At 44.5% G+C, this 25,366-nt stretch overlaps 1 protein-coding gene across 1 annotated transcript in view; it reads right to left on the bottom strand.

The window, feature by feature from the left end:
* Nucleotides 1–25,366, bottom strand: part of LOC135548459 (gap junction delta-2 protein-like) — a 36,356-nt gene that overhangs the window by 1,181 nt on the left and 9,809 nt on the right. Inside the window, exon 2 of the mRNA XM_064978078.1 lies at nucleotides 1–729. This exon is cut by the window's left edge and continues 1,181 nt beyond it. Within this exon, the coding sequence (XP_064834150.1) occupies nucleotides 1–729 (729 nt within the window). The remainder of the gene's footprint in view (nucleotides 730–25,366) is intronic.

Here is a 25,366-nt window from a genome sequence, read left to right as displayed (position 1 = left end):
TTGATCTTCCTCCAGCCCAGGTGGTTGAGCTCGGCCAGGTTGAGCAGCACACAGATGCCGCTCACTGCAAACATGAAAATCAGGAACACCGTCTTCTCTGTAGGGCGTGACACATAGCACTCCACCTCCTTCACACAGGGGTAGCGGTCACACTCAAACATCCCTGGCACGTTGAAGCCATACAGGAAGTACTGGCCGGCCAGGAAACCGATCTCCAGCACGTTACGGAAAACCACCTGGATGACGTAGAAGCGGGAGATGCCCTCCTGCCGCCGCACCTTGGCACTCTTGGCCTGCGTGAGCCCCCGGGACACGTTGGGGATCTCCTTGACCTCCAGGTCCTGCTCCTCCTTGCCGCTGTCGGGGTTCTGCACCAGGATGCCATTTATGTTGCGCAGCTTGCGGGCGTGGTGATCGCCTCCCCGACTGTGGTGACTTGCGTGACCGTGGTCTATGTAGGGGTGCAGGATGGAGTAACTGCGGTCACGCTGCTTGGCGGACTGGTGTACGGAGTAGGTAATAAAGCATAGGCTGGGCGTACACACCAAGATGATCTGGAAGACCCAGAAGCGGATGTGGGATATAGGGAAGGCCTTGTCGTAGCAGGCCTGGTTGCAGCCCGGCTGCATAGTGTTGCATATGAACATTATCTGCTCGTCCTCATAGACCTTTTCACCCACTATACCTACTATCAAAATACGGAAGATCACTACTACAGTCAGCAGGATCCTGGAGAGAAAGAAAGAGGGGAGAAGGAAGGGGGGAAGAAGAAAAATACAGAATTTCAGTTGTGTTATCAGGAGTGTAAAATTTCCCTGTAAGAAATTTGTCACAGAGCAGAACAAAGAATCACTGTAAGTACTGTGATACTGTGATACATCATACAGTACAGTCTACTGTATGATGTTACTGGTCTATTATAATTCAGTAAAAGTGCCTCGGCACTGTGTTTGCATGTTGGATTTGACTTTTATTAGGTGTGAGTTAGAGTGACATCATTTGTCTTAAGCCAATAAAGGCTGTGCTTATGTACCTCAGCTCAACCATAGCAAATCAATAGAGACAAAAGTAGCTCTCGCACCAAGGACAAGTTTCATCGGGTGTGTGTGTGTGTGTGTGTGTGTGTGTGTGTGTGTGTGTGTGTGTGTGTGTGCTTGCATGTGGACGAATCCCTCAGCTGCTGCAGCGTGTACGGAGGAGTGGAGTTGTTGTGCTCTAAATAGCATGCTCATGTGAACACACTACAGACTGTGCACACTGATTGAATCAACTCTGTTTCAACGTAATTTGTCAACATATTGTGACGTGGAATCAATGTGGACAAGACATATACTTTTTTTAAAGTCATCAGTATGGAATCTCATCAAGTTCCAAATGTGTTGATAAAACTGCTAAAATGAGCACAGTTGTTTCCAAAGTTAAGCAGGGTATATAGAGGTAAGCATCTGGATGGTCTCACTGAAGTGCATTACCCCTGATATACCAGTAGGAGTCACTGTTCAGGCAGAAATCGTTGGATTGTGCCTTCACATTTAATTTAAATATACCTCTTTGTTTGGGTTGATAGCAAGACGTTGAAACAATGTTGATTTAAATTTACCATTTTAATATCAACATTTGAACAAGGTAAAATAAAATATTTATAATTTTTTACATTTTATGTGGAATTGTCAATGTAATATCAACATATACATAGTTCTGATGATTATATTGAAATGCGATTGCTGTAACAACCTAATAATTAGATTAAGTCAATGTATTTACATTGAAGTTTTACTCTAATTTCAATGTTTACAACGCTGTTTGAAATTAGATGAAAACATTACTGGTTGATTACTTTTTTCTAATCCAATTTTCCACGTTGATTCCATTTCAACCAGTGTGTGCCCAGTGGGTATGCAAGATGAGGGGATATCACACGAATAGAAGGCATTTCACACTCATCAACACTACTTAGCTGAATGAGAACAACACACACAGAAAAACTATTCAGACTTACACATTAAAATGTGTGTGTGTGTGTTTGTGTCTGTTTGCATGTGTGTGTGTGTGTGTGTGTGTGCATGTATGCATGTGTTTGTGTGTGTTGCTGAGATTTAAGACACAAAGGAGGAAGGAAGGAAGGAGAGGATGGAGAGAAGGAGAGTCTCAGTCATTACTGTGAATAATGAACATGTGGGTCCCTGCATGAATATCCATTATGTTGCTGGCTGAGCGTAACCCCACCTGTCTCCTATCCAGGCAGCATTTCCATTCATTTTTCAACATTAGACAGATAAGACATGAGCTCTCTCCCTCACAGTTCTGCCTTTCGAGACATGAGTTGAGAGCCTAATCCCACACCTCCTCAATCTACCCAGAACTACTACATCCACACACAGACACACAAAATCTAAACGGCATTATATTGTAGGCTACTGTACTTTATCTATGCTTTCTTATGTACTACAATATGCTCCACTGGCATCAGTGGATATGTAAACCAAATTAAACCAAATCAGCTATGTTTAAAATCCACTGCTAGTGCTGCCCTGGAGCAATGCCCCGTCTCTCCTGCTTACTCCCTCCCTTTCTGTGTATTCATTATTTAGCACACAATATTGGGGAAGTGTTCAATGGGACATTGATTGAGTGTGTGCACTTAATTTGGACCACTAGCCTGTATAGTTCCTCAGAAGATGCAGACCCCCATTTCCACTGTAGCTAAGCAGCTTAGATAGCCTCCATTTACATGCCATAGGCAGCTACCAGTGGCTGTTCAATTAAAGTCTGTCGCACTGCTGAACACATGCTGTCATTTTCCCCCTCTTTCTCTCTCTCTCTGTCCCTCCCTCCCCCTCCATATCTCCTGTTCTCTCCCTCTCTCCTAGTTTTTTAATAGCAAAGTGTCAAAGGAGACCCTGGTGTGTCTTTAAAATTAGCCCCACACCCACTCTTCATAGCCGGTTACCACAGCAACCACCTTTTGAACCTCCTCTCTCAGAGAGAGAGGAGAGAGCAAGAGATGAAAGGAACATGAGGGTCGAGGGAGTAAGAGAAACAAGAATTGTGTGTGTGTGTGTGGGGGGGGGGGTGAGAAGTGAAATAAACCTAGATAAAGGTCAGAGACAGACAGACTTAAAATGAGAAAGATCAAATAAAATAAAATGTTATTTGCCACATGCCTTACCCTTAAATGCTTACTTAGAAGCCATTAATTAACAATTAACAAAGAAATTGAGTTAAGAAAAGATTTACTAAATAAACTAAAGTAAATCAAATGTAATCAAATAAAAAAGTAACAAGCAAATGGCATAACAATAACGAGGCTCTGTACAGGGGGTACCGGTACCGCGTCAATGTGTGGGGGTACAGGTTAGTCGAGGTCATTTGTAAAGTGACTATGCATAGATAATAAACAGAGAGTAGCAGCAGTGTAAAAACAAAGGGGTGCGGGGTCAATGTAAATAGTCTGGGTGTCAGGATTTGGCCAGGGTTGTTCCGGGTTTTGGTCACTAGATGCCCCCATTGTGCTTTTTGACCTTATGTTTTTTCCCTTGTTCCCCATTATTATTTGCACCTGTGCCTCGTTTTCCCCTGATTGTATTTAAACCCTTAGTTTCCCTCAGTTCTGTGCTCTGTGTTTGTATGTTAGCACCCAGCCCTAGTGTTCTGTGTATTCTTGTCGATTCCGGTGGATGCTCTTGTGGAATTTTGTTTTTGAGTATCTCTTGAGGCTTTTTTGTGCTATTCCTACCACCTTTTGGATTTGCCATTTTTGTATTGAAGGACTTCTCCTTTTTACTTTATTAAATACACCGTCTTAAGTACTGCTGTGTCTGCCTCATCTTCTGGGTTCTGCTGACTATTCGTGGCTCAGTTGGTTAAGTGACTGTTTCTCACTCCGGAGACCCAGGTTCGTAACCGGGTCCTGACAGAAACACAGAGCCAAAAATGAACCCAGAGGCAGCCAGTTCCCAGGACCTTTTGCCATGCTGTCCCACCACCAGGAGACTGTCCAACGCCACGAAGCCGCCCTGGTTCAGCAAGAGGCCTTAATGGCTAGACATTGTCATCTTCTGTCGGAGATGCTGACTTCCATTAAGCAAATATCTGATCATCTTACCCCGGCAACAGTTCCCGTCCCAGTACCTCAGATTCACGTACCCATGGCAGTTAACCCCCTGGCTGAACCTTGTCTTCCACCTCCCCAACGGTTCTCAGGTGATCCAAGTGCTTGTAAAGGGTTTCTCACCCAATGTTCTCTCTCCTTTGAGCTACAACCCTCATCGTTTCCCACCGACCGGTCTAAGATCGCTTATATCATCACCCTGCTGTCGGAGAAAGCCCTGGCCTGGGCTACTGCTGTGTGGGATGCCCATAGTTCCTGCGGTGCCAGCTACTCTGCCTTTGCTGAGGAATTCAAACGAGTGTTTCAAGGCCCAAGCAGTGGTTCTGACTCAGCCAAACAGCTCCTGACTCTCCACCAAGGTTGGCGCAGCGTGACGGACTATGCCATCCAGTTCCGCACGGTGGCAGCAGCAAGTGGCTGGAACAACGAGGCGCTCACGGTGTGCTTTCTGAAAGGCCTTTCCGACACTATCCAAGATGAACTGGCCACTCGGGAACCACCGGACAATCTCGAGTCCCTGATCAAGTTGGCCTCACGCATTGACCAGCGTCTGAGAGAGAGAGAACTCAACCGTAGACCTCTAGCCCCTATCAGTCCCAGCTCCGAGTCCCCACCTTTATCCTCGCTGGCTCCATCGGAACCCATGCAGATTGGACGCATCTCCCAGGCTGAGAGAGACCGCCGGATGAGGGAGCGACGCTGTCTATATTGCGGCAAACCGGGCCATTTCCGTTCCACGTGTCCCGGGCTCCAGGGAAACGCTCTGTCCCGTACAGACCGGGGGAACTGTAACGGGAAACATAACCTCCTCCCATCCGTCCAACTCCCGTCTGCTCATTCCAGTCACCCTCTCCTGGGACAACCACAAGCTTCACCTTCAAGCCTTGGTAGACTCTGGAGCCGCAGGTAACTTCATGGATGGTGTCTGGGCGAAGGAGAATGGCGTTCCCTCTGAACCTCTAAGTGAACCCATGAGGGTCACTACATTGGATGGAAGCCCTTTGGGATCTGGACTTGTCACTCATGTCACTACCTCCTTGCGACTTTCAGTTTCACAACACCAGGAATTGATGAACTTTCATTTGATCTCCTGTTCCGAGTACCCTCTCGTCCTTGGATACCCCTGGCTTCACAGCCATAACCCTCACATCGACTGGTCTGTGGGCACTATCAAGCAGTGGGGTCCTACGTGCCAAGCTACTTGTATTTTCCAGAATTCCCGAGTTCTACTCCCGAGTCTTTAGAATCCATCGACCTGACCCGAGTTCCCGAGTGTTACCATGACCTCAAACTGGTGTTTAGCAAACAGAGGGCCACCATGCTACCACCCCATAGACCTTACGATTGCCCCATCGACCTGTTTCCGGGCACTTGCCCCCAGGGGTCGGATCTTTTCCCTATCTCCACCCGAACGAGCTGCTATGGATACCTACATCAGGACGCTCTGGAAGCAGGCCTCATGCGTCCATCCACCTCCCCGGCGGGAGCAGGGTTTTTCTTTGTGGCCAAGAAAGACGGTGGATTACGTCCTTGCATCGACTACCGGGGACTCAATGCCATAACCGTCCGTAACCGTTACCCGCTACCCCTTATGGCCACAGCCTTTGAGCTGCTCCAGGAAGCAGTTGTTTTCACTAAGCTTGACCTGCGGAACGCATACCATCTTGTGCGGATCAGACCTGGTGACGAGTGGAAGACCGCTTTCAACACGCCTACTGGTCACTATGAATACTTGGTGATGCCCTTCGGCCTGACCAACGCCCCAGCGGTGTTCCAAGCGCTCATAAACGATGTGCTTAGGGATATGCTTAACATATTTGTGTTCGTTTACTTGGATGACATCCTCATCTTTTCGAGCTCCCTTCAAGAACACACTAAGCATGTCAGACAAGTACTCAAACGCCTCCTGGACAGCCATCTGTACGTTAAGCCGGAAAAATGTGAATTCCATTCATCCCGAGTACAATTCCTGGGATTTGTAGTGGAACCCGTCGAGTCCAAATGGACCCCAGGAAGGTAGGGGCGGTAGCGGATTGGCCCACCCCAAATCCGTTAAGGAAGTTCAGCGTTTCCTGGGCTTCACAAACTTCTACCGCAAGTTCATCAAGAACTTCAGCTTGGTGGCAGCCCCTCTCTCAGCTTTAACCAAGGGTGGCAATGCAAGGTTTTTGTGGGGAAGAGAAGCTGAGACGGCCTTCCAAGGACTCAAGCAGCGCGTTCTCTCTGCTCCCATCCTGATACTACCGACTACGGCTGAACCATTTGTGGTGGAGGTAGACGCATCAGAGGTTGGTGTTGGAGCTGTCCTGTCTCAGAGGGTGAAGACAAGAAGCTTCATCCGTGCGCTTTCTTCTCACACCGGCTTACCCCGACTGAGAGGAACTACGATGTGGGGGATCGTGAACTCCTAGCGGTTAAGATGGCATTGAAGGAATGGAGACACTGGCTCGAGGGGCTTCTCACCCGTTTCAAGTGCTTACGGACCACAAAAATCTGGAGTATATCCAGCAGGCGAAGCGGTTGAACTCTAGACAAGCTAGATGGCCTCTTTTCTTCAATCGATTCCAGTTTATCCTCACCTATCGGCCCGGGTCGAAGAATCTCAAACCGGATGCCCTTTCCCGAGTCTACGCTCCTGCCATTCGAGATGACACGGACATGCCTGTCCTTCCTGCTGCTAAGATTGTGGCTCCGATCTCGTGGCAAGTTGAGGATACCGTGAGACGTGCTCAAGCTAGCGAACCGGACCCGAAAGGAGGTCCTGCCAATCGGTTGTTTGTCCCCAAGGCAGTGAGGACTCAGGTCCTTCTGTGGGGGCACTCCTCTCGCCTCACCTGTCATCCGGGCGTAGGTCGCACCTTGGAGTTCATCCAGCGTAAGTTCTGGTGGCCTACCATAAGAGAAGACGTTGCCACTTTCGTCAATGCCTGTCCCGTGTGCTGCCAGGGCAAATCTTCTCACCTCCGCCCTCAAGGACTCCTTCACCCTTTACCTGTTCCCCACAGACCCTGGTCCCATATCTCATTGGACTTTATTATTATTACTGGACTTCCTCCATCCCATGGCAATACTACTATCCTAGTCATAATCGACAGGTTTTCAAAGGCGGCCAGGTTCGTCCCTCTGACTAAGTTACCTTCTGCCAATGAAACGGCTGAGTTGGTAATTAATCATGTGTTCCGAGTCTTCGGCATTCCTCAAGATATGGTTTCTGACAGAGGTCCCCAGTTCGCCTCAAGGTTTTGGAAGGCCTTCTGCCAACTCATGGGGGCTTCTGCCAGTCTATCTTCAGGGTACCATCCGGAGTCCAACGGCCAAACAGAGAGGATGAATCAAGAGCTGGAAACCACCCTCCGATGTATGACTCGTGACAACCCGTCCACATGGTCATCCTTTATTGTTTGGGCCGAATACGCGCACAACACCTTGCGTTCCTCCTCCACTGGTATGTCCCCGCACGTGTGTCAGTTTGGCTATGCTCCTCCATTGTTCCCGGACCAGGAGGCAGAAGTCAGAGTGCCTTCAGCCTTGAAGTTCGTCAGACGCTGTCGGCTTATGTGGAGGAAGACCCGTCTTAATCTTATGCGTTCCTCACAGAGGTACCAACAACAAGCCAACAGACGTCGCCGTCCCGGGCCTACCCTGCGCCCCGGCCAGAGAGTCTGGCTCTCCACAAGAGACTTACCTCTACGGGTGGAGTCTCGCAAGCTGTCCCAAAAATACATCGGTCCCTTCAAGGTTGCCAGGAGAGTTAACCCAGTTTCTTATCGCCTACACTTACCCAGATCCCTTAAGATTAATCCCACATTTCACATTTCATTGTTAAAACCTGTTGTTTTTTCTCCCCTTGTCCCGGCAGACAGACCTCCCCCTCCGCCTCGTGTCATTGGAGGCCAGCCGGCTTATACCGTCCATCGGATACTGGATTCCCGCCGGGTGCAGCGGTCCTGGCAGTATCTGGTAGACTGGGAAGGCTACGGTCCCGAGGAGCGCTCCTGGGTTCCTGCCAAAGACATCCTGGACCCTGACCTCATTCGTCAGTTCAGGGCCCTCCACCCTGAGAGAGCTGGTAGGAACGTCAGGAGCCGTTCCTAGGGGGGATTCTGTCAGGATTTGGCCAGGGTTGTTCCGGGTTTTGGTCACTAGATGCCCCCATTGTGCTTTTTGACCTTATGTTTTTTCCCTTGTTCCCCATTATTATTTGCACCTGTGCCTCGTTTTCCCCTGATTGTATTTAAACCCTTAGTTTCCCTCAGTTCTGTGCTCTGTGTTTGTATGTTAGCACCCAGCCCTAGTGTTCTGTATATTCTTGTCGATTCCGGTGGATGCTCTTGTGGAATTTTGTTTTTGAGTATCTCTTGAGGCTTTTTTGTGCTATTCCTACCACCTTTTGGATTTGCCATTTTTGTATTGAAGGACTTCTCCTTTTTACTTTATTAAATACACCGTCTTAAGTACTGCTGTGTCTGCCTCATCTTCTGGATTCTGCTGACTATTCGTGGCTCAGTTGGTTAAGTGACTGTTTCTCACTATGGAGACCCAGGTTCGTAACCGGGTCCTGACACTGGGTGGCCATTTGATGAATTGTGTAGCAGGCTTGGGGGTAGAAGCTGTTAAAAACCTCTTTGGGCTGAGATCCCGCTAATGGGATCGATATGACAACAGCCAGTGAGACTGCAGGGCGCCAAATTCAAAACAACAGATATCCCATAATTAAAATTCCTCAAACATACAAGTATTTTACACCATTTTAAAAGATACACTTCTTGCTAATCCCACCACAGTGTCCGATTTCAAAAAGTCTTTACGGCGAAAGCAAACCAAACGATTATGTTAGGTCCGAGCCAAGTCACAGAAAAGGAGTCACAAAAAGCAGAAATAGAGATAAATTAATCACTAACCTTTGATGATCTTCATCAGATGACACTCATAGTACTTCATGTTACACAATACATGTATGTTTTGTTCAATAAAGTTCATATTAAAAAAATCTCAGTTTACATTGGCGCGTTACGTTCAGTAGTTCCAGAACATCCAGTGATTTTGCAGAAATCATTTACCTTTGAAATAGCTTCTGATGTTTTCAATAAAAGACTCCCAGCCACATACCAGATTTATAGATACACTGTTTCCTGAAAGCGTCTGTGTCAGATTTTAAAATGCTTTACCGTTTTCTACATTGCAATAATCTGGCTAAGGCGCTCAGAAACCAAAATGCAGTCACCTACAACGTAAATTTCCGGATTAACTACATAATATCGTCAGAAACATGGCATTTAAATCAATCACTTACCTTTGATGATTTTCATCAGAATCACTTCCAGAAATCCCAGTTCAACAATAAATGTTTGTTTTGTTCGATAATGTCCATGATTTATGTCCAAATACCTCCTTTTGTTCTCTCTGTGCCCCATGGAAAAATACTGGCAGGTGACTTTGCGCACCAATTTGCGCAGGACACCGGGCGGACACGTGAGGAAAAATGTGGTCTCTTATGGTCAATCTTCCAACTGTCTGCCTACAAATGGTCACAATGCTGCAGACACCCTGGGGAAAGGACAGAAAGGGCAGACTCATTCCTCTTGCGTTCACAGCCATATAAGGAGATCATGAAAGACAGAGCCTCAAAATCCTTGTCATTTCCTGGATGCCAAGTCATCTTGGTTTTGCCTGAAGCTCACGTTAAAGGTGACGCATCTGAGGATATTTGTATTTCTGGACACGTCAGAGTGTTTTCTTTCGAACAGTAGCAATTATATGCATAGTTGAGCATCTTTTTGTGACAAAATATCTTGTTTAAAGCACTTTTTCTTCCAAAAATGAAATAGCGCCACCATAAGTGTAATCAGGTTAGGCAGGTTACCTTTGCTTTCTAGGGCACAGGGACTATGGTGGTCTGCTTGAAACATGTTGGTATTACAGATTCGGTCAGGGAGAGGTTGAAAATGTCAGTGAAGACACTTGCCAGTTGGTCCGCGCATGAGTACACGTCCTGTTAATCCATCTGGTCCTGCGGCCTTGTGAATGTTGGCCGGTTTAAAGGCCTTGCTCACATCAGCTACCGAGAGCGTGATCACACATTCGTCTGGAACAGCAGGTGCTCTCATGCATGCTCCAGTGTTGCTTGCCTCAAAGCGAGCATAAAAGGCATTTAGCTTGTCTGGTAGATTTTAGCTCGTCACTGGGCAGCTCGCAGCTGAGTTTCCCTTTGTTGTCCGTAATATTTTTCATGCCCTGCCACATCCGACGAGCGTCAGAGCCAGTGTAGTAGGATTCAATCCTAGTCCTATATTGACACTATGCCTGTTTGATGGTTCATCTGAGGGCATAGCGGGATTTCTTATAAACGTTCGGATCAGTGTCCCAATTCTTCAAAGTGGCAGCTCTGGCCTTTAGCTCAGTGCAGATGTTGCCTGTAATCCATGTCTTCTTGTTGGGAAATGTACAGGCACTGTGGCGATGACTTCGTTAATACAGCTATTGATTAAGCAGGTGACTGAGGTGGTATACTCCTCAATGCCATTGGATGAATCCCGGAACATATTCCAGTCTGTGCAAGCAAAACAGTCCTGGAGCATAGCATCCATGTCATCTTCTGACCACTCCCGTATTGAGCGAGTCACTGGTATTTCCTGCTTCAGTTTTTGCTTGTAAGCAGGAATCAGTAGGATAGAATTATGGTTAGATTTGCCGAATGGAGGGCGAGCAAGAGCTTTGTATGCATCTCTCTATGTGGAGTAAAGGTGGACTATAATTTTTTTTCTCTTGTTGCACATGGTTGACATGCTGGTAGAAATGAGGGAAAACTGATTTAAGTTTGCCTACATTAAAGTCCCCAGCCACTAGGAGTGCCGCTTCTGGATGAGCATTTCTTGTTTGCTTATGGCCTTATACAGCTCGTTGAGTGAGGTCTTAGTGCCTGCATCGGTTTGTGGTGGCAAATAGACGGCTACGAATAACGGTACATAGCGTGGTCTATAGCTTATCATGAGGTAGTCTACCTCTGGCAAGCAATACATTAAGACTTCTTATCGCGTACCAGCAGTTATTGACAAATAGACATACACCCCACCCCTCATCTTATCAGACATAGCTGCTCTGTCCTGCCAATGCACAGAGAAGCCAGCCAGCTCTGTATGATCTGTCGTCGTTCAGCCACGTCTTGGTGAAATAAGATTTTAGAGTTTTAATGTCCCGTTGGTAGGATAGTCTTAATCGTAGATCATCCAGTTTGTTTTCCAGTAATGGCACGTTGACCAATAACACGGAGGGCACCTTCGCGTTGGACTCATTAAAGAAAACATCTGCTGAAGTGGAGGGCAATAGTGATGGAACAAATTCCTAGCAGGGCAGCAGAGGCAGACAGGGTAGAACATGTGTTACTGTGGTACAGATTAAATAGAGCAGCATGCTGCTGCAGGACTGTTCTCACACCACCTGGGCCTTGTGCGTGTGTGTGTTTGTGTGTTTGCGTAAGCGTGTTTGTGTGTGTATTTGTGTGTTTGCGTATGTATGTGCATGTGTGTTTACTTGGATGTGTGTGTGTGTGTGTATAATCCATGTATATCCCTTGTTTGTGCAAGATGGCATGTGCGTCTGGCCATTTGGAGCAGCTGTGAGTGTGTACGCTACACTACCTTTCATTGTGTTTGAAAATAAAATGGAAGAGATCTTTACGCATTTGGTGTTTCAGATGTGAAATGCATGCCAAGTACACTGTTACACACTCCTGCTCTTATAATACACACTTGAATGTAGGGAATAACACAAGCAAACAAACACACTCGTTTTCTCAAGTACAGTCAGGTCCATAAGTATTTGGACAGTGACACAATTTGCATAATTTTGGCGACACCACAATGGATTTGAAAGGAAACAATCAAGATGTGCCTGAAGTGTACACACACACACACACACACACACACCATTTTAGGGGCTCAAAAGTAATTGGACAAACTAACACATTCATAAATTCAATTGTGAGTTTTGATACTTGGTTGCAAATCCTTTGCAGTCAATGACTGCCTGAAGTCTGGAACCCATAGACATCCCCAGATGCTGGGTTTCTTCCCTGGTGATGCTCTGCCAGGCCTTTACTGCAGCTGTCTTCAGTTCCTGCTTGTTCTTCGGGCGTTTTGCCTTCAGCAAGTGAAATGCATGCTCAATTGGATTCAGGTCAGGTGACTGACTTGGCCATTGCAGAACATTCCACTTATTTGCCTTAAAAAAGTATTGGGTTGCTTTTGCAGTACGCTTTGGATCATTGTCCATCTGCAATGTGAAGCGCCATCAAATGAGTTTTGAAGCATTTGGCTGAATCAGAGCAGATAATATAGCCCTAAACACATCTGAATTCATCCTGTTGCTTTTGTCATCAGTCGCATCATCAATACATACAAGGGAACCAATTACATTGGCAGCCATACATGCCCACGCTATAACACTACCTGTACCATTCTTCACAGATTTGTTTTTAAATTGAACCTTTATTAAATTAGGCAAGTCAGTTAAAAACACATTTTTGTTTACAATTACAGCCTACCGGGGAACTGTCTTGTTCAGGGGCAGAACAACAGATTTCTACCTTGTCAGGGTCGGGGATTCGATCCAGCAACCTTTCGGTTACTAGCCCAAAACTCTAACCACTAGGCTATCTGCCACACCACCACAGATGAGGTGGTATTCTTCAGATCATGAGCAGTTACTTCCTTTCTCTTCTCTTCCCATCATTCTGGAACAAGTTGATCTTTGTCTCATTTGTCCATAGGATGTTGTTCCAGAACTGTACAGGTGTTTCTTAGACTTAAAAAACCCCTCTAATCTGGTCTTCCTGTTTTTGAGGCTTACCAATGGTTTACATCTTGTGGTAAACCCTCTGTATTTACTCTGGTGAAATCTTCTCTTGATTGTTGACTTTGACACAGAGATGCCTACCTCCTGGAGGGTGTTATTGATCTGGCCAACAGTTGTGAAGGGGTTTTTCTTCACCAGGGAAAGAATTCTTCTGTCATCCACTACAGTTGTTTTCCGTGGTCTTCCAGGCCTTTTGGTGTTCCTGAGCTCACCAGTGCTTTCTTTCTTTTTAAGAATGTACCAAATAGTTGATTTGGCCATACCTCATGTTTTTGCCATCTCTCTGATGGGTTTTTTCAGCCTAATGATGGCTTGCTTCACTGACAGTGACAGCTCTTCAGGCTTCATATTAAGGGTTAACAGCGACAGATTCCAAATACAAATAGTACAAATCAAATCTAGATGGTTGATGGTTTGACCGGACATGGAGGTTAGTCTGTATGAAGTGAGGGGTATTGATGTTTCTTTTCAGCAAGGCATTTGACAGACACTGCTAGATGAGAAGCAGTTGGTGTCCTGTTCCAAAAAGCCAATGGCAAAGACCCTTATTATACCTACTGTATCTCTGGGCTTTGAAATGTGAGAATATATAGAGCTGTGGCAGATGATTGTCCTGCCAATGTATTGAATGCATAATAGAATAAGACAAGCTTCTGTAGGGGATAGTGGGATAAGTTGAGCCATTTTTACATTCAGCTTCACTCCGGCAAGGGAAATATAGTATTATTTCTAACAAAGACATCATATTTCAGGATGTTGAGTATCTATAGAAATCATCAGAATTCATAGAACATTACAGTTTTGAAAACATAGCTTGTCCAAAAAAGTGGCCTCTTGGAACAACCTAGCCCGGGTATGGGGTAAGTTAAGCCACAGAACCGGGTAAGTTATGCCACCTACAAATTTCTGTAATGAATGAAATATTACCATGTCTATTGTTATTTCCCAAACACAATTCAACACAATCACAACAGGTTTTTTGTTATTTAATCATTTAAAGCAGATTTTAACACAGGCCTAACACCTAGCAAACACTGTACTTTTTTTTACACCTTTAACATAAGCCAGGCCCTGTTGTTACCTCATATCCCAGCAATAATGCCTTGCATTCCACCTGGGAAGAAAACACTTACATTTGCTGAACTTAGCATTGGCTCAACTATTGGCTCCACTTACCCCATGGCAAACATTTTGACTATATTAGCCCACACAGCTACAAGGATGCACTAGGTTTAGGACCTCATATAGAAGCTTAGAAAGACCCCAACTGATGTATAGAACAATCTTAAAATGATATACACGATGCACTTGACGGCGCCGACAGCGCCGACAGAGATGGCCGCCTCGCTTCGCGTTCCTAGGAAACTATGCAGTTTTTTGTTTTTTTTTACGTGTTATTTCTTACATTAGTACCCCAGGTCATCTTAGGTTTCATTACATACAGTCGAGAAGAACTACTGAATATAAGATCAGCGTCAACTCACCATCAGTACGACCAAGAATATGACTTTCGCGAAGCAGATCCTGTGTTCTGCCTTTCAACCAGGACAACGGAATGGATCCCAGCCGGCGACCCAAAAAAACGACTTCGTAAAAGAGGGAAACGAGGCGGTCTTCTGGTCAGACTACGGAGACGGGCACATCGTGCCCCACTTCCTAGCATTCTTCTCGCCAATGTCCAGTCTCTTGACAACAAGGTTGATGAAATCCGAGCAAGGGTAGCATTCCAGAGGGACATCAGAGACTGTAACGTTCTTTGCTTCACGGAAACATGGCTCACTGGAGAGACGCTCTCGGATGCGGTGCAGCCAGCGGGTTTCTCCACACATCGCGCCGACAGAAACAAACACCTTTCTGGTAAGAAGAGGGGCGGGGGTGTATGCCTTATGGCTAACGAGACGTGGTGTGATCACAGAAACATACAGGAACTCAAATCCTTCTGTTCACCTGATTTAGAATTCCTCACAATCAAATGTAGACCGCATTGTCTACCAAGAGAATTCTCTTCGATTATAATCACAGCCGTATATATTCCCCCCCAAGCAGACACATCGATGGCTCTGAACGAACTTTATTTGATTCTTTGCAAACTGGAATCCATACATCCTGAGGCTGCATTCATTGTTGCTGGGGATTTTAACAAGGCTAATCTGAAAACAAGACTCCCTAAAATGTATCAGCATATCGATTGAGCCACCAGGGCTGGCAAAACCTTGGATCACTGTTATTCTAACTTCCGCGACGCATATAAGGCCCTGCCCCGCCCCCCTTTCGGAAAAGCTGACCACGACTCCATTTTGCCGATCCCTGCCTACAGACAGAAACTAAAACAAGAAGCTCCCACGCTGAGGTCTGTCCAACGCTGGTACGACCAAGCTGATTCCATACTCCAAGACTGCTTCCATCACGTGGACTGGGACATGTTTCGTATTGCGTCAGGCAACAACATTGACGAATACGCTGATTCGGTGTGCGAGTTCATTAGAACGTGCGTTGAAGATGTCGTTCCCATAGCAACGATTAAAACATTCCCTAACCAGAAACCGTGGATTGATGGCAGCATTCGCGTGAAACTGAAAGCGCGAACCACTGCTTTTAATCAGAGCAAGGTGACTGGTAACATGACCGAATACAAACAGTGCAGCTATTCCCTCCGTAAGGCTATCAAACAAGCTAAGCGTCAGTATAGAGACAAAGTAGAATCTCAATTCAACGGCTCAGACACAAGAGGTATGTGGCAGGGTCTACAGTCAATCACGGACTACAAGATGAAATCCAGCTCAGTCACGGACCAGGATGTCTTGCTCCCAGGCAGACTAAATAACTTTTTTGCCCGCTTTGAGGACAATACAGTGCCACTGACACGGCCTGCAACGGAAACATGCGGTCTCTCCTTCACTGCAGCCGAGGTGAGTAAAACATTTAAACGTGTTAACCCTCGCAAGGCTGCAGGCCCAGACGGCATCCCCAGCCGCGCCCTCAGAGCATGCGCAGACCAGCTGGCTGGTGTGTATACGGACATATTCAATCAATCCCTATACCAGTCTGCTGTTCCCATAAGCTTCAAGAGGGCCACCATTGTTCCTGTTCCCAAGAAAGCTAAGGTAACTGAGCTAAACGACTACCGCCCCGTAGCACTCACTTCCGTCATCATGAAGTGCTTTGAGAGACTAGTCAAGGACCATATCACCTCCACCCTACCTGACACCCTAGACCTACTCCAATTTGCTTACCGCCCAAAAGGTCCACAGACGACGCAATCTCAACCACACTGCACACTGCCCTAACCCATCTGGACAAGAGGAATACCTATGTGAGAATGCTGTTCATCGACTACAGCTCGGCATTTAACACCATAGTACCCTCCAAGCTCGTCATCAAGCTCGAGACCCTGGGTCTCGACCCCGCCCTGTGCAACTGGGTACTGGACTTCCTGACGGGCCGCCCCCAGGTGGTGAGGGTAGGCAACAACATCTCCACCCCGCTGATCCTCAACACTGGGGCCCCACAAGGGTGCGTTCTGAGCCCTCTCCTGTACTCCCTGTTCACCCACGACTGCGCAGCAACGCACGCCTCCAACTCAATCATCAAGTTTGCGGACGACACAACAGTGGTAGGCTTGATTACCAACAACGACGAGATGGCCTACAGGGAGGAGGTGAGGGCCCTCGGAGTGTGGTGTCAGGACAATAACCTCACACTCAACGTCAACAAAACTAAGGAGATGATTGTGGACTTCAGGAAACAGCAGAGGGAACACCCCCCTATCCACATCGATGGAACAGTAGTGGAGAGGGTAGTAAGTTTTAAGTTCCTCGGCATACACATCACAGACAAACTAAATTGGTCCACTCACACAGACAGCATCGTGAAGAAGGCGCAGCAGCGCCTCTTCAACCTCAGGAGGCTGAAGAAATTCGGCTTGTCACCAAAAACACTCACAAACTTCTACAGATGCACAATCGAGAGCATCCTGGCGGGCTGTATCACCGCCTGGTACGGCAACTGCCCCGCCCACAACCGTAAGGCTCTCCAGAGGGTAGTGAGGTCTGCACAACGTATCACCGGGGGCAAACTACCTGCCCTCCAGGACACCTACACCACCCGATGTTACAGGAAGGCCATAAAGATCATCAAGGACAACACCCACCCGAGCCACTTCCTGTTCACCCCGCTATCATCCAGAAGGTGAGGTCAGTACAGGTGCATCAAAGCTGGGACCGAGAGACTGAAAAACAGCTTCTATCTCAAGGCCATCAGACTGTTAAACAGCAACCACTAACATTGAGTGGCTGCTGCCAACACACTGACTCAACTCCAGCCACTTCAATAATGGGAATTGATGGGAAAGGATGTAAAATATATCACTAGCCACTTTAAACAATGCTACCTAATATAATGTTTACATACCCCACATTATTCATCTCCTATGTATACGTATATACTGTACTCTATCATCTACTGCATCCTTATGTAATACATGTATCACTAGCCACTTTAACTATGCCACTTTGTTTACATACTCATCTCATATGTATATACTGTACTCGATACCATCTACTGTATCTTGCCTATGCTGCTCTGCACCATCACTCATTCATATCTTTATGTACATATTCTTTATCCCCTTACACAGTGTATAAGATATTAGTTTTGGAATTGTTAGTTAGATTACTTGTTGGTTATTGCTGCATTGTCGGAACTGGAAGCACAAGCATTTCGCTACACTCGCATTAACATCTGCTAACCATGTGTATGTGACAAATAAAATTTGATTTGATTTGATTTACATACAAGCATCACAATAAATGTATTTGTTTAATTTTTTTAACCTAACTTTCTCCATGTGATTTCTCCCTTCACAGACGCCATGAAATGATTACCTCTTCCTAAATATTTGGTCGAATTATACATTTTCTGTATGGTTTCAAAGAAACAATAGTGTCTCAACTTACCCCTTTGGCTCAACCTATCCCACTCTCCCATATATATCCCGACAACGGTAGAGTCTGTGTGTGAAAGACTCTCTGCACTGTCAAGTTGTCACAGAGATGCTCTGAGTGAGTTTGTTTTGCAGCACTTCCCTTGGTACAGCCTGGTCCAGGTCCTGCTATCACTATGAGTGATTGTCATGATCGTTCAAACACCTGCTGTGTGCTGCATCAGTGAAGCGGGCCGTGCCCAGCCATGCGCATCCACACCTACATTACACTACTCAAGCTGTCTGTTCAAACTCCCACTGAATAGGACTGAATGGTTTCTATCTCCTAACCGAACACATGTGTTCATTAGGCCTCAATAGGGGTTCACAGCAAAGTTAATGTTATTGTCTGAATTCTTATTATTTTAATTTTCATTGACAACATTCACCTTTTTGAAGTCATCAGAGACATTACTGTGACAAACCATGTCAAGTTTGGCATTGATATCACAAAAAAATAAGGACACCATGAACAATTAACCTTTTTGACTATGCAACGCTAATACTTAAAATAATCATAAAAAATCTTCTTCTCATGGACTAAAAGTCAGATTCACTACAAATGTGGTCTTTACACTCATCACAATAGTCACTGAAGAGTTTGAGAAACTAAAGTTGATCCATTCAAAGATGGCCATATTATACTAGTTGATGTGTATTAGCACATACACTAATATGCTAAAATATGCTAAGAATACATAAAAAATCTTCCCATGAACCATATATAAATAGTTGCTGCATTCAAATATGGCTGCACTATAAATGAATGTTAGCACATATGCTAATGCTAAACATGCTCGTTACATCTTCTTCTCATGAACCATAAGTCAAATTGACTCCAGATGTGGTACAGTATATAGATTCAATGAGTTAGCCTCTAATGAATTTGATCATGTTTAGTTGCTGAATTCACGGATGGCCCCGCTACACCACTAGATGGCACCACATCAAACCCAGGCTAAAATAACCTATGGACATGAAGCCATGAAATATGGAATGCAAATTTTATGTACAGTACCAGTCAAAAGTTTGGACACACCTACTCGTTCAAGGGTTTTTCTTTATTTTTACTATTTTCTACATTGTAGAATAATAGTGAAGACATCAAAACTATGAAATAACACATATGGAATCATGTAGAAACCAAACAGGTGTTAAACAAATCAAAATATATTTTATTATTTTAGATTCTTCAAAGTAGCCACCCTTTGCATTGATGACAGATTTGCACACTCTCTCAACCAGCTTCACCTGGAATGCTTTTCCAACAGTCTTGAAGAAGTTCCCACATATGCTGAGCACTTGTTGGCTGCTTCTCCTTCGGTCCAACTCATCCAAAACCATCTCAATTGGGTTGAGGTTGGGTGATTGTGGATGCCAGGTCATCTGATGCAGCACTCCATCACTCTCCTTCTTGGTCAAATAGCCCTTATTTAGCCTGGAGGGGTGTTGGGTCTTTGCCTTGTTGAAATACAAATGATAGTCCCACTAAGCACAAACCAGATGGGATGGCATATAGTTGCAAAATGGCAAGTCTCTTCTTCTTATTGGTGTCCTTTAGTAGTGGTTTCTTTGCTGTAATTCGACCAAGAAGACCTGATTCACACAGTCTCCTCTGAACAGTTGATGTAGAGATGTGTATGTTACTTGAACTCTGTGAAGTGATTGGATCAAACACATTAAGAAGGAAAGAAATTCCACAAATTAACTTTTAACAAGGCACACCTGTTAATTGAAATGTATTCCAGGTGACTACCTTATGAAGCTGGTTGAGAGAATGCCAAGAGTGGGCAAAGCTGTCATCAAGGCAAAGGGTGGCTACTTTGAATAATATAAAATATAAAATATATTGGGATTTGTTTAACACTTCTTTGGTTACTACATGATCCCATGTGTTATTTCATAGTGTTGATGTCTTCACTGTTATTGTATAATGTAGAAAATAGTAAAAATAAAGAAAAACCCTTGAATGAGTAGGTGTGTCCAAATTTTTGACTGGTACTGTATATATCCTTAGAAGCTTTGTGAATATAAAGTCACTGCAACCTTAGATGACTGCACTAGATCAGTTTGTGGCACTATAGATGCCATTGGCACCAGTGACATAGGATACTAGAGCAATAACTATTGATGGAGTGGACTTTCATCGAAATGAATGTGAGATTTAAATTATGCAGATTAACAATGGGACAAATCACGGAAATAACATTGAAAATATTTCACAAATCTGAAGCATAAACCATTAGTCAAATTGACCCCAGATTTGATATATAAACTCAATAAATTAAGTACTGACTTTAAAAATGATTATCTGCTACATTCAAAACCACCATACAGCACTATACTTCACTTGTGTCATCCTTGTGGTATTGAGAGAAAACCATAGTAATACTTTCACTGATTGCACATAAAGGAAGGTAGTTCCTACATGATAGAGTGCTTGCTTTGTTATCCAACTGATCTTGTGTCCTTTCTGTCATCCTGTGGACCCCGTTCATTGCTGCTTACATCGATATTGTTTAATATATTATTGTATTGAATATGGTTGGATATTTCCATGTTTTGTATTTCCATAGAAAGACACAGGTTATTAAGTTTCCCTTCCATCTATTAGACTCTGTAGAAGTCACAGGTTTGCTTTTCCTGCAATGCTTTACTGAGGTTATGTGATGGTGGTGCACAGTGTGAGTTTTACTGCAGTACTGAACTGTTGGTTTATGCAAGTGTTGGACTGTCTGGGTGTAGGTGTGAGATGGTTTGGGATTCCGTGTGTGTGTGTGTGTGTGTGTGTGTGTGTGTGTGTGTGTGTGTGTGTGTGTGTGTGTGTGTGTGTGTGTGTGTGTGTGTGTGTGTGTGTGTGTGTGTGTGTGTGTGTGTGTGTGTGTGTGTGTGTGTGTGGTATTCTGCTGTGGAACAGGATAATCAGCATGCAGTAGATTGCTGCATTAGCAGAAAGCAGTGGAAGAAGGTCATCTAGAAACATCAGTGTTGCTAAACCCTGCAGAGAGAAAAATGCCCATACATTAGAGCAAATTAAGGGAAGAAGGCCCTTGGGCCCTCACCAGCAGAATATCCGATGCCCACTGCAGATGATCAAAAAGATTTAATTAGAAGTTCGCTTGCTTTTTTGAAACCTCTTCAATCAAGCCAAAGGCATAATTTACACAGGGCCATTGATTGAACTGTTTTAACTGGTCCAGAAGATCAAGGATGGGGATCCAGGCCCCACATCTACACAGCGCTGTACTACGGCATCAAAGCTCCGGCCTCAGTTCCCTCACAGCAAGACATGCTGAAAAATGATTATGTCTTACATCAGTCAATCTCACACTGGCTATGTTTACACAGGCAGCACAGTATTTTGACCTATCAGATAAGCTCTTAAAAAGATCTGATATGGAAAAAAATCTAATGTGATTGGTCACAATACCAATCAATGGAAAAAATATCAAAATTTGGCTGCTTGTGTAAATGCGCCCACTGAGTGCCCTACAGTGTGTCCTATACCTGGTGCTAACATGCGTCCTTTGTCCTGATTGTGTCCACATCCTGAATATCTGTCAAATAATTTGCATACAGGAAGAGACCGGCCAAGAACGCCTTCATCACTAGTACATTAATCTGGACAGGCTGTTTCTATAGTAACGCTGCTTGCTATGTATATTCATTATGAGTAAAAGTCTAAAAGTATTTGTTTTTAAATATAGTTAAGTATCAAAAGTAGATTAAAAAGTATGAATAATTCAAAATTCCTTATATTAAGCAAACCAGACGTCACAATCTTCACACTCCAACAGTCAAACATAATTTAAAAACAAAGCATTTGTGTATAGTGAGTCCGCCAGATAAGAGGCAGTAGGGATTACCAGGGATGTTCTCTTGATGAGTGTGCAAATTGGATCATTTTCTGTCCTGCTAAGCATTCAAAATGTAAAGAGTACTTTTGAGTGTCAGGGAAAATGTATGTAGTACATCATTTTCTTTAGGAATGTAGTGAAGTAAAAGCAAAAGTTGTCAAAAATTTAAAAAGTCAAGTACTGATACCCAAAAACTACTTAAGTAGCACTTTAAAGTATTTTTACTTAAATACCTTGCACCACTGGTTAGTGCCAGGTATAAACAAAGCTCTTGAAAGCCACAGGATTCGAAGTATATGACAAAACTATACTTCAAGGTCTAACTTCTCCAGATCTGCATTGCATATGTATTGCAATTGATCAGTGCGCATAATGAGCATACACAGCAAGCAGTGTGCTTATACACAGTTGTGAGTCCAGATGAATGTACCAGTGATGAAGGCGTTCTTGGCTGGTATGTGATGTGAACCACCCTGCAGCCTCTAGCGATCCACCACAGCCAGGGCTCTAACTGGAGACCCAATTAGCTCATCCAGCTAAAGAGCATGTCTGATTGCAGCCCAAGTGGATAATTGAGTCTCAAAAGCTATCTTTGGATTCAGGATGACATTATAATCACAAATCGGAGCAGGCTACTAGGGCTCTTAAAGTTATGCTGAAAGGAAGAAACAGCCAGTAAATTGAGTGTAGAGCCGTTGTCTGTTGAAATATCTGCAGTGTGAAAATGGTTTATACTTGAAATGGTGTGTTGGTAATATTGCATAGCTTTGAAGACATTATATCCAATGCATTTGATGTATAGCCTCTAAATGCTCTGTAGCTGTCCTGTATTGCTTCTACAGTATTTTTCAGTTTAGCTGTGTAGGCTGCCTAACCTGTGTGTTCATAACTCCAGTGTTAGATCCTATGGTAGCTCATGTAGTAGCTGGTGTGTTGGCTGGACACGCAGGCCCTGGCTCTCCCAGAGGCTCTCACACACATTCATCCACACAGCAGCTGTTGCCATCAGCCTCAAGGGGCAACACAAGCCCTGAGCACTGACACCAGATGCACTGGAAAAACACACACATCACGCACACACACACCTAAAAAACACATACTAGCACTCACAAATAGGCATGCATACAGACAGAACTAGCAGTAACATATACGTTATGGACAGTGCACTAACATCAAGGGCACAAAAACAGAGAGCTGTCACATAATGTTCAGCCACACATACTGGACACCCAGAGTGAAAATGTCATTGAATCTCATATGGAGCATGTCTCCATAATAAGACATAGCTCATTTCTGGTGGCAGAACATAATGAATGAAGACCTGACCAAGCACAGAGAATAGAGAGCTGAATTAAATTACACTATGGCTATCACACTGCAGATGCATCTCTCTCTCTCTCCCTTTCTCCCTCCCTCCCTCCCTCGCTCTTTCTGTCTCTCCCTCGCTCCTCCTCTTTCTCTCCTCCATCTCCCCCCATCTCTCTTGCTCCCACTCTCAATTTGTGTTTGAGCTAGTTAAAATCCCATATTCTACTCCCTAAGTATAGTTTTCAGTATCTGTACTTTACTTTGCTATTTGGGGTGGCAAGGCAGCCTAGTGGTTAGAGTGTTGGACTAGTAACCGGAAGGTTGCAAGTTCAAACCCCGAGCTGACAAGGTACAAATCTGTCATTCTGCCCCTGAACAGGCAGTTAACCCACTGTTCCTAGGCCGTCATTGAAAATAAGAATTTGTTCTTAACTGACTTGCCTAGTTAAATAAAGGTCAAATAAATAAAAAATTAAGCAACATTTACTTTTACTCCACTACATTCCTAAAGAAAATAATGTACTTTTCACTCCATACACTTTTACTTTTATACTTTTAGTTAAGTATATTTAAAACCAAATACTTTTAGAATTTTACTGAATTAGTATTTTACTGGGTGACTTTCATATTTACTTGAATCATTTTCTATTAAGGTATCTTTACTTTTACTCAAGTATGACAATTGGGTACTTTTTCCACCACTGCATGCCACTGATCATGATAACAACCTGCGCTGCCTACTCAGATCGTCTGCACATGGAACCGTCCCCTCTTTTCCTCCCTTTCCCTCTCTTTCCTCCTTCTTCCTCTGTGTATTCATGCTCCAAACCCTCTCTTTCCTCCTCCTTCCTCTGTGTATTCATGCTCCAAACCCTCTCTTTCCTCCTCCTTCCTCTGTGTATTCATGCTCCAAACCCTCTCTTTCCTCCTCCTTCCTCTGTGTATTCATGCTCCAAACCCCTCTCTTTCCTCCTCCTTCCTCTGTGTATTCATGCTCCAAACCCCTCTCTTTCCTCAGCCTCTGCAGCTTTATCCCTTCCTCCTCATCCATCCATCTCCTCGTTTCCATTGTTTCATCTCTCCCTGATCCACTAGTCCTCCATTATCCCCTCTTTTCACACCACTCCTCTCTGGCACTGTCCCCACAACAGCATTGCAGTGAAAATGATGCATCAACACACTTCCTTTCACTTTTACCTGCAAGGTGTTTAAATCTGATTTAATACAAGAACCCCCAGGCTTATTTCTCTCCTGGAAAAGCGCATTACAGCTTTGTAAGAGAGATCACAGGTGGTTGTGTGTTTGTGTATGTGTGTGTGTGTGTGTGTGTGTGTGTGTGTGTGTGTGTGTGTGTGTGTGTGTGTGTGTGTGTGTGTGTGTGTGTGTGTGTGTGTGTGTGTGTGTGTGTGTGTGTGTGTGTGTGTGTCAAATGGAAGCAGAGAAAGAGGGGGGAGGTGAGCGAAAGGTTATAGAGGACAGTTAGGACAAACACACAGAGTATACACCACAGTGACGGCAGGAGGAAGGCAGAGACTTAATTTGAAGACTTGATCTAGTCAACAGGATTATACCAGAACGGTCACATATACATACCTTCTAATCCCACATTGCACAGGTGACAGGACCCTGATGTATAATGAGTTTACCAGAAACACTTCTCTGAAATAGCAGTCTGACCACATGAAACACAACTTCACAGCCTTACACCAACACATTACAGTAGTTTAAATTAGACTCCTGCTAGCCCGACGACACACTTAATTCTTCCGCTGCTTCGTCGTTGGCTACATACAGTACTTTCGTATGAGACTACCATCATTGAAGTAATTTGTGGTGGGGCACTGTACAAAACAAAGTCATAGGATCATCTCTAACCAATCAGAGTATCAAAGCCAATTACTGCTGTATTTGTGCTCTGGCTCTGGCCCAGCCCATCGGTTTCTGCACTAATCAGATGGCCCTGAATGTGTTCGCATTCGGTGAAGGGTCGGGGAGGTACTCAGATTCACACTCACTGCGGAGAAGGAACTAACATATGTGGGCATATCATTTGGCTGGAACAAGGAGTCTGGATAGCCAGGCAACCTGTATACACTATATACAGTGCATTCGGAAATAATTCAGACCCCTTGACTTTTTCCACATTTTGTTAAGTTACAGCCTTATTGTAAAATTGATTAAATTGTTTATTTTTTCATCAATCTACACACAATACACCATAATGACTGCAAAACAGGTTTTTATATTAAAATATAT

Source organism: Oncorhynchus masou, chromosome 11 (assembly GCF_036934945.1).
Source record: "Oncorhynchus masou masou isolate Uvic2021 chromosome 11, UVic_Omas_1.1, whole genome shotgun sequence".
NCBI lineage: Eukaryota > Metazoa > Chordata > Actinopteri > Salmoniformes > Salmonidae > Oncorhynchus > Oncorhynchus masou.
This window is presented reverse-complemented; position numbering and strand designations above follow the sequence as displayed.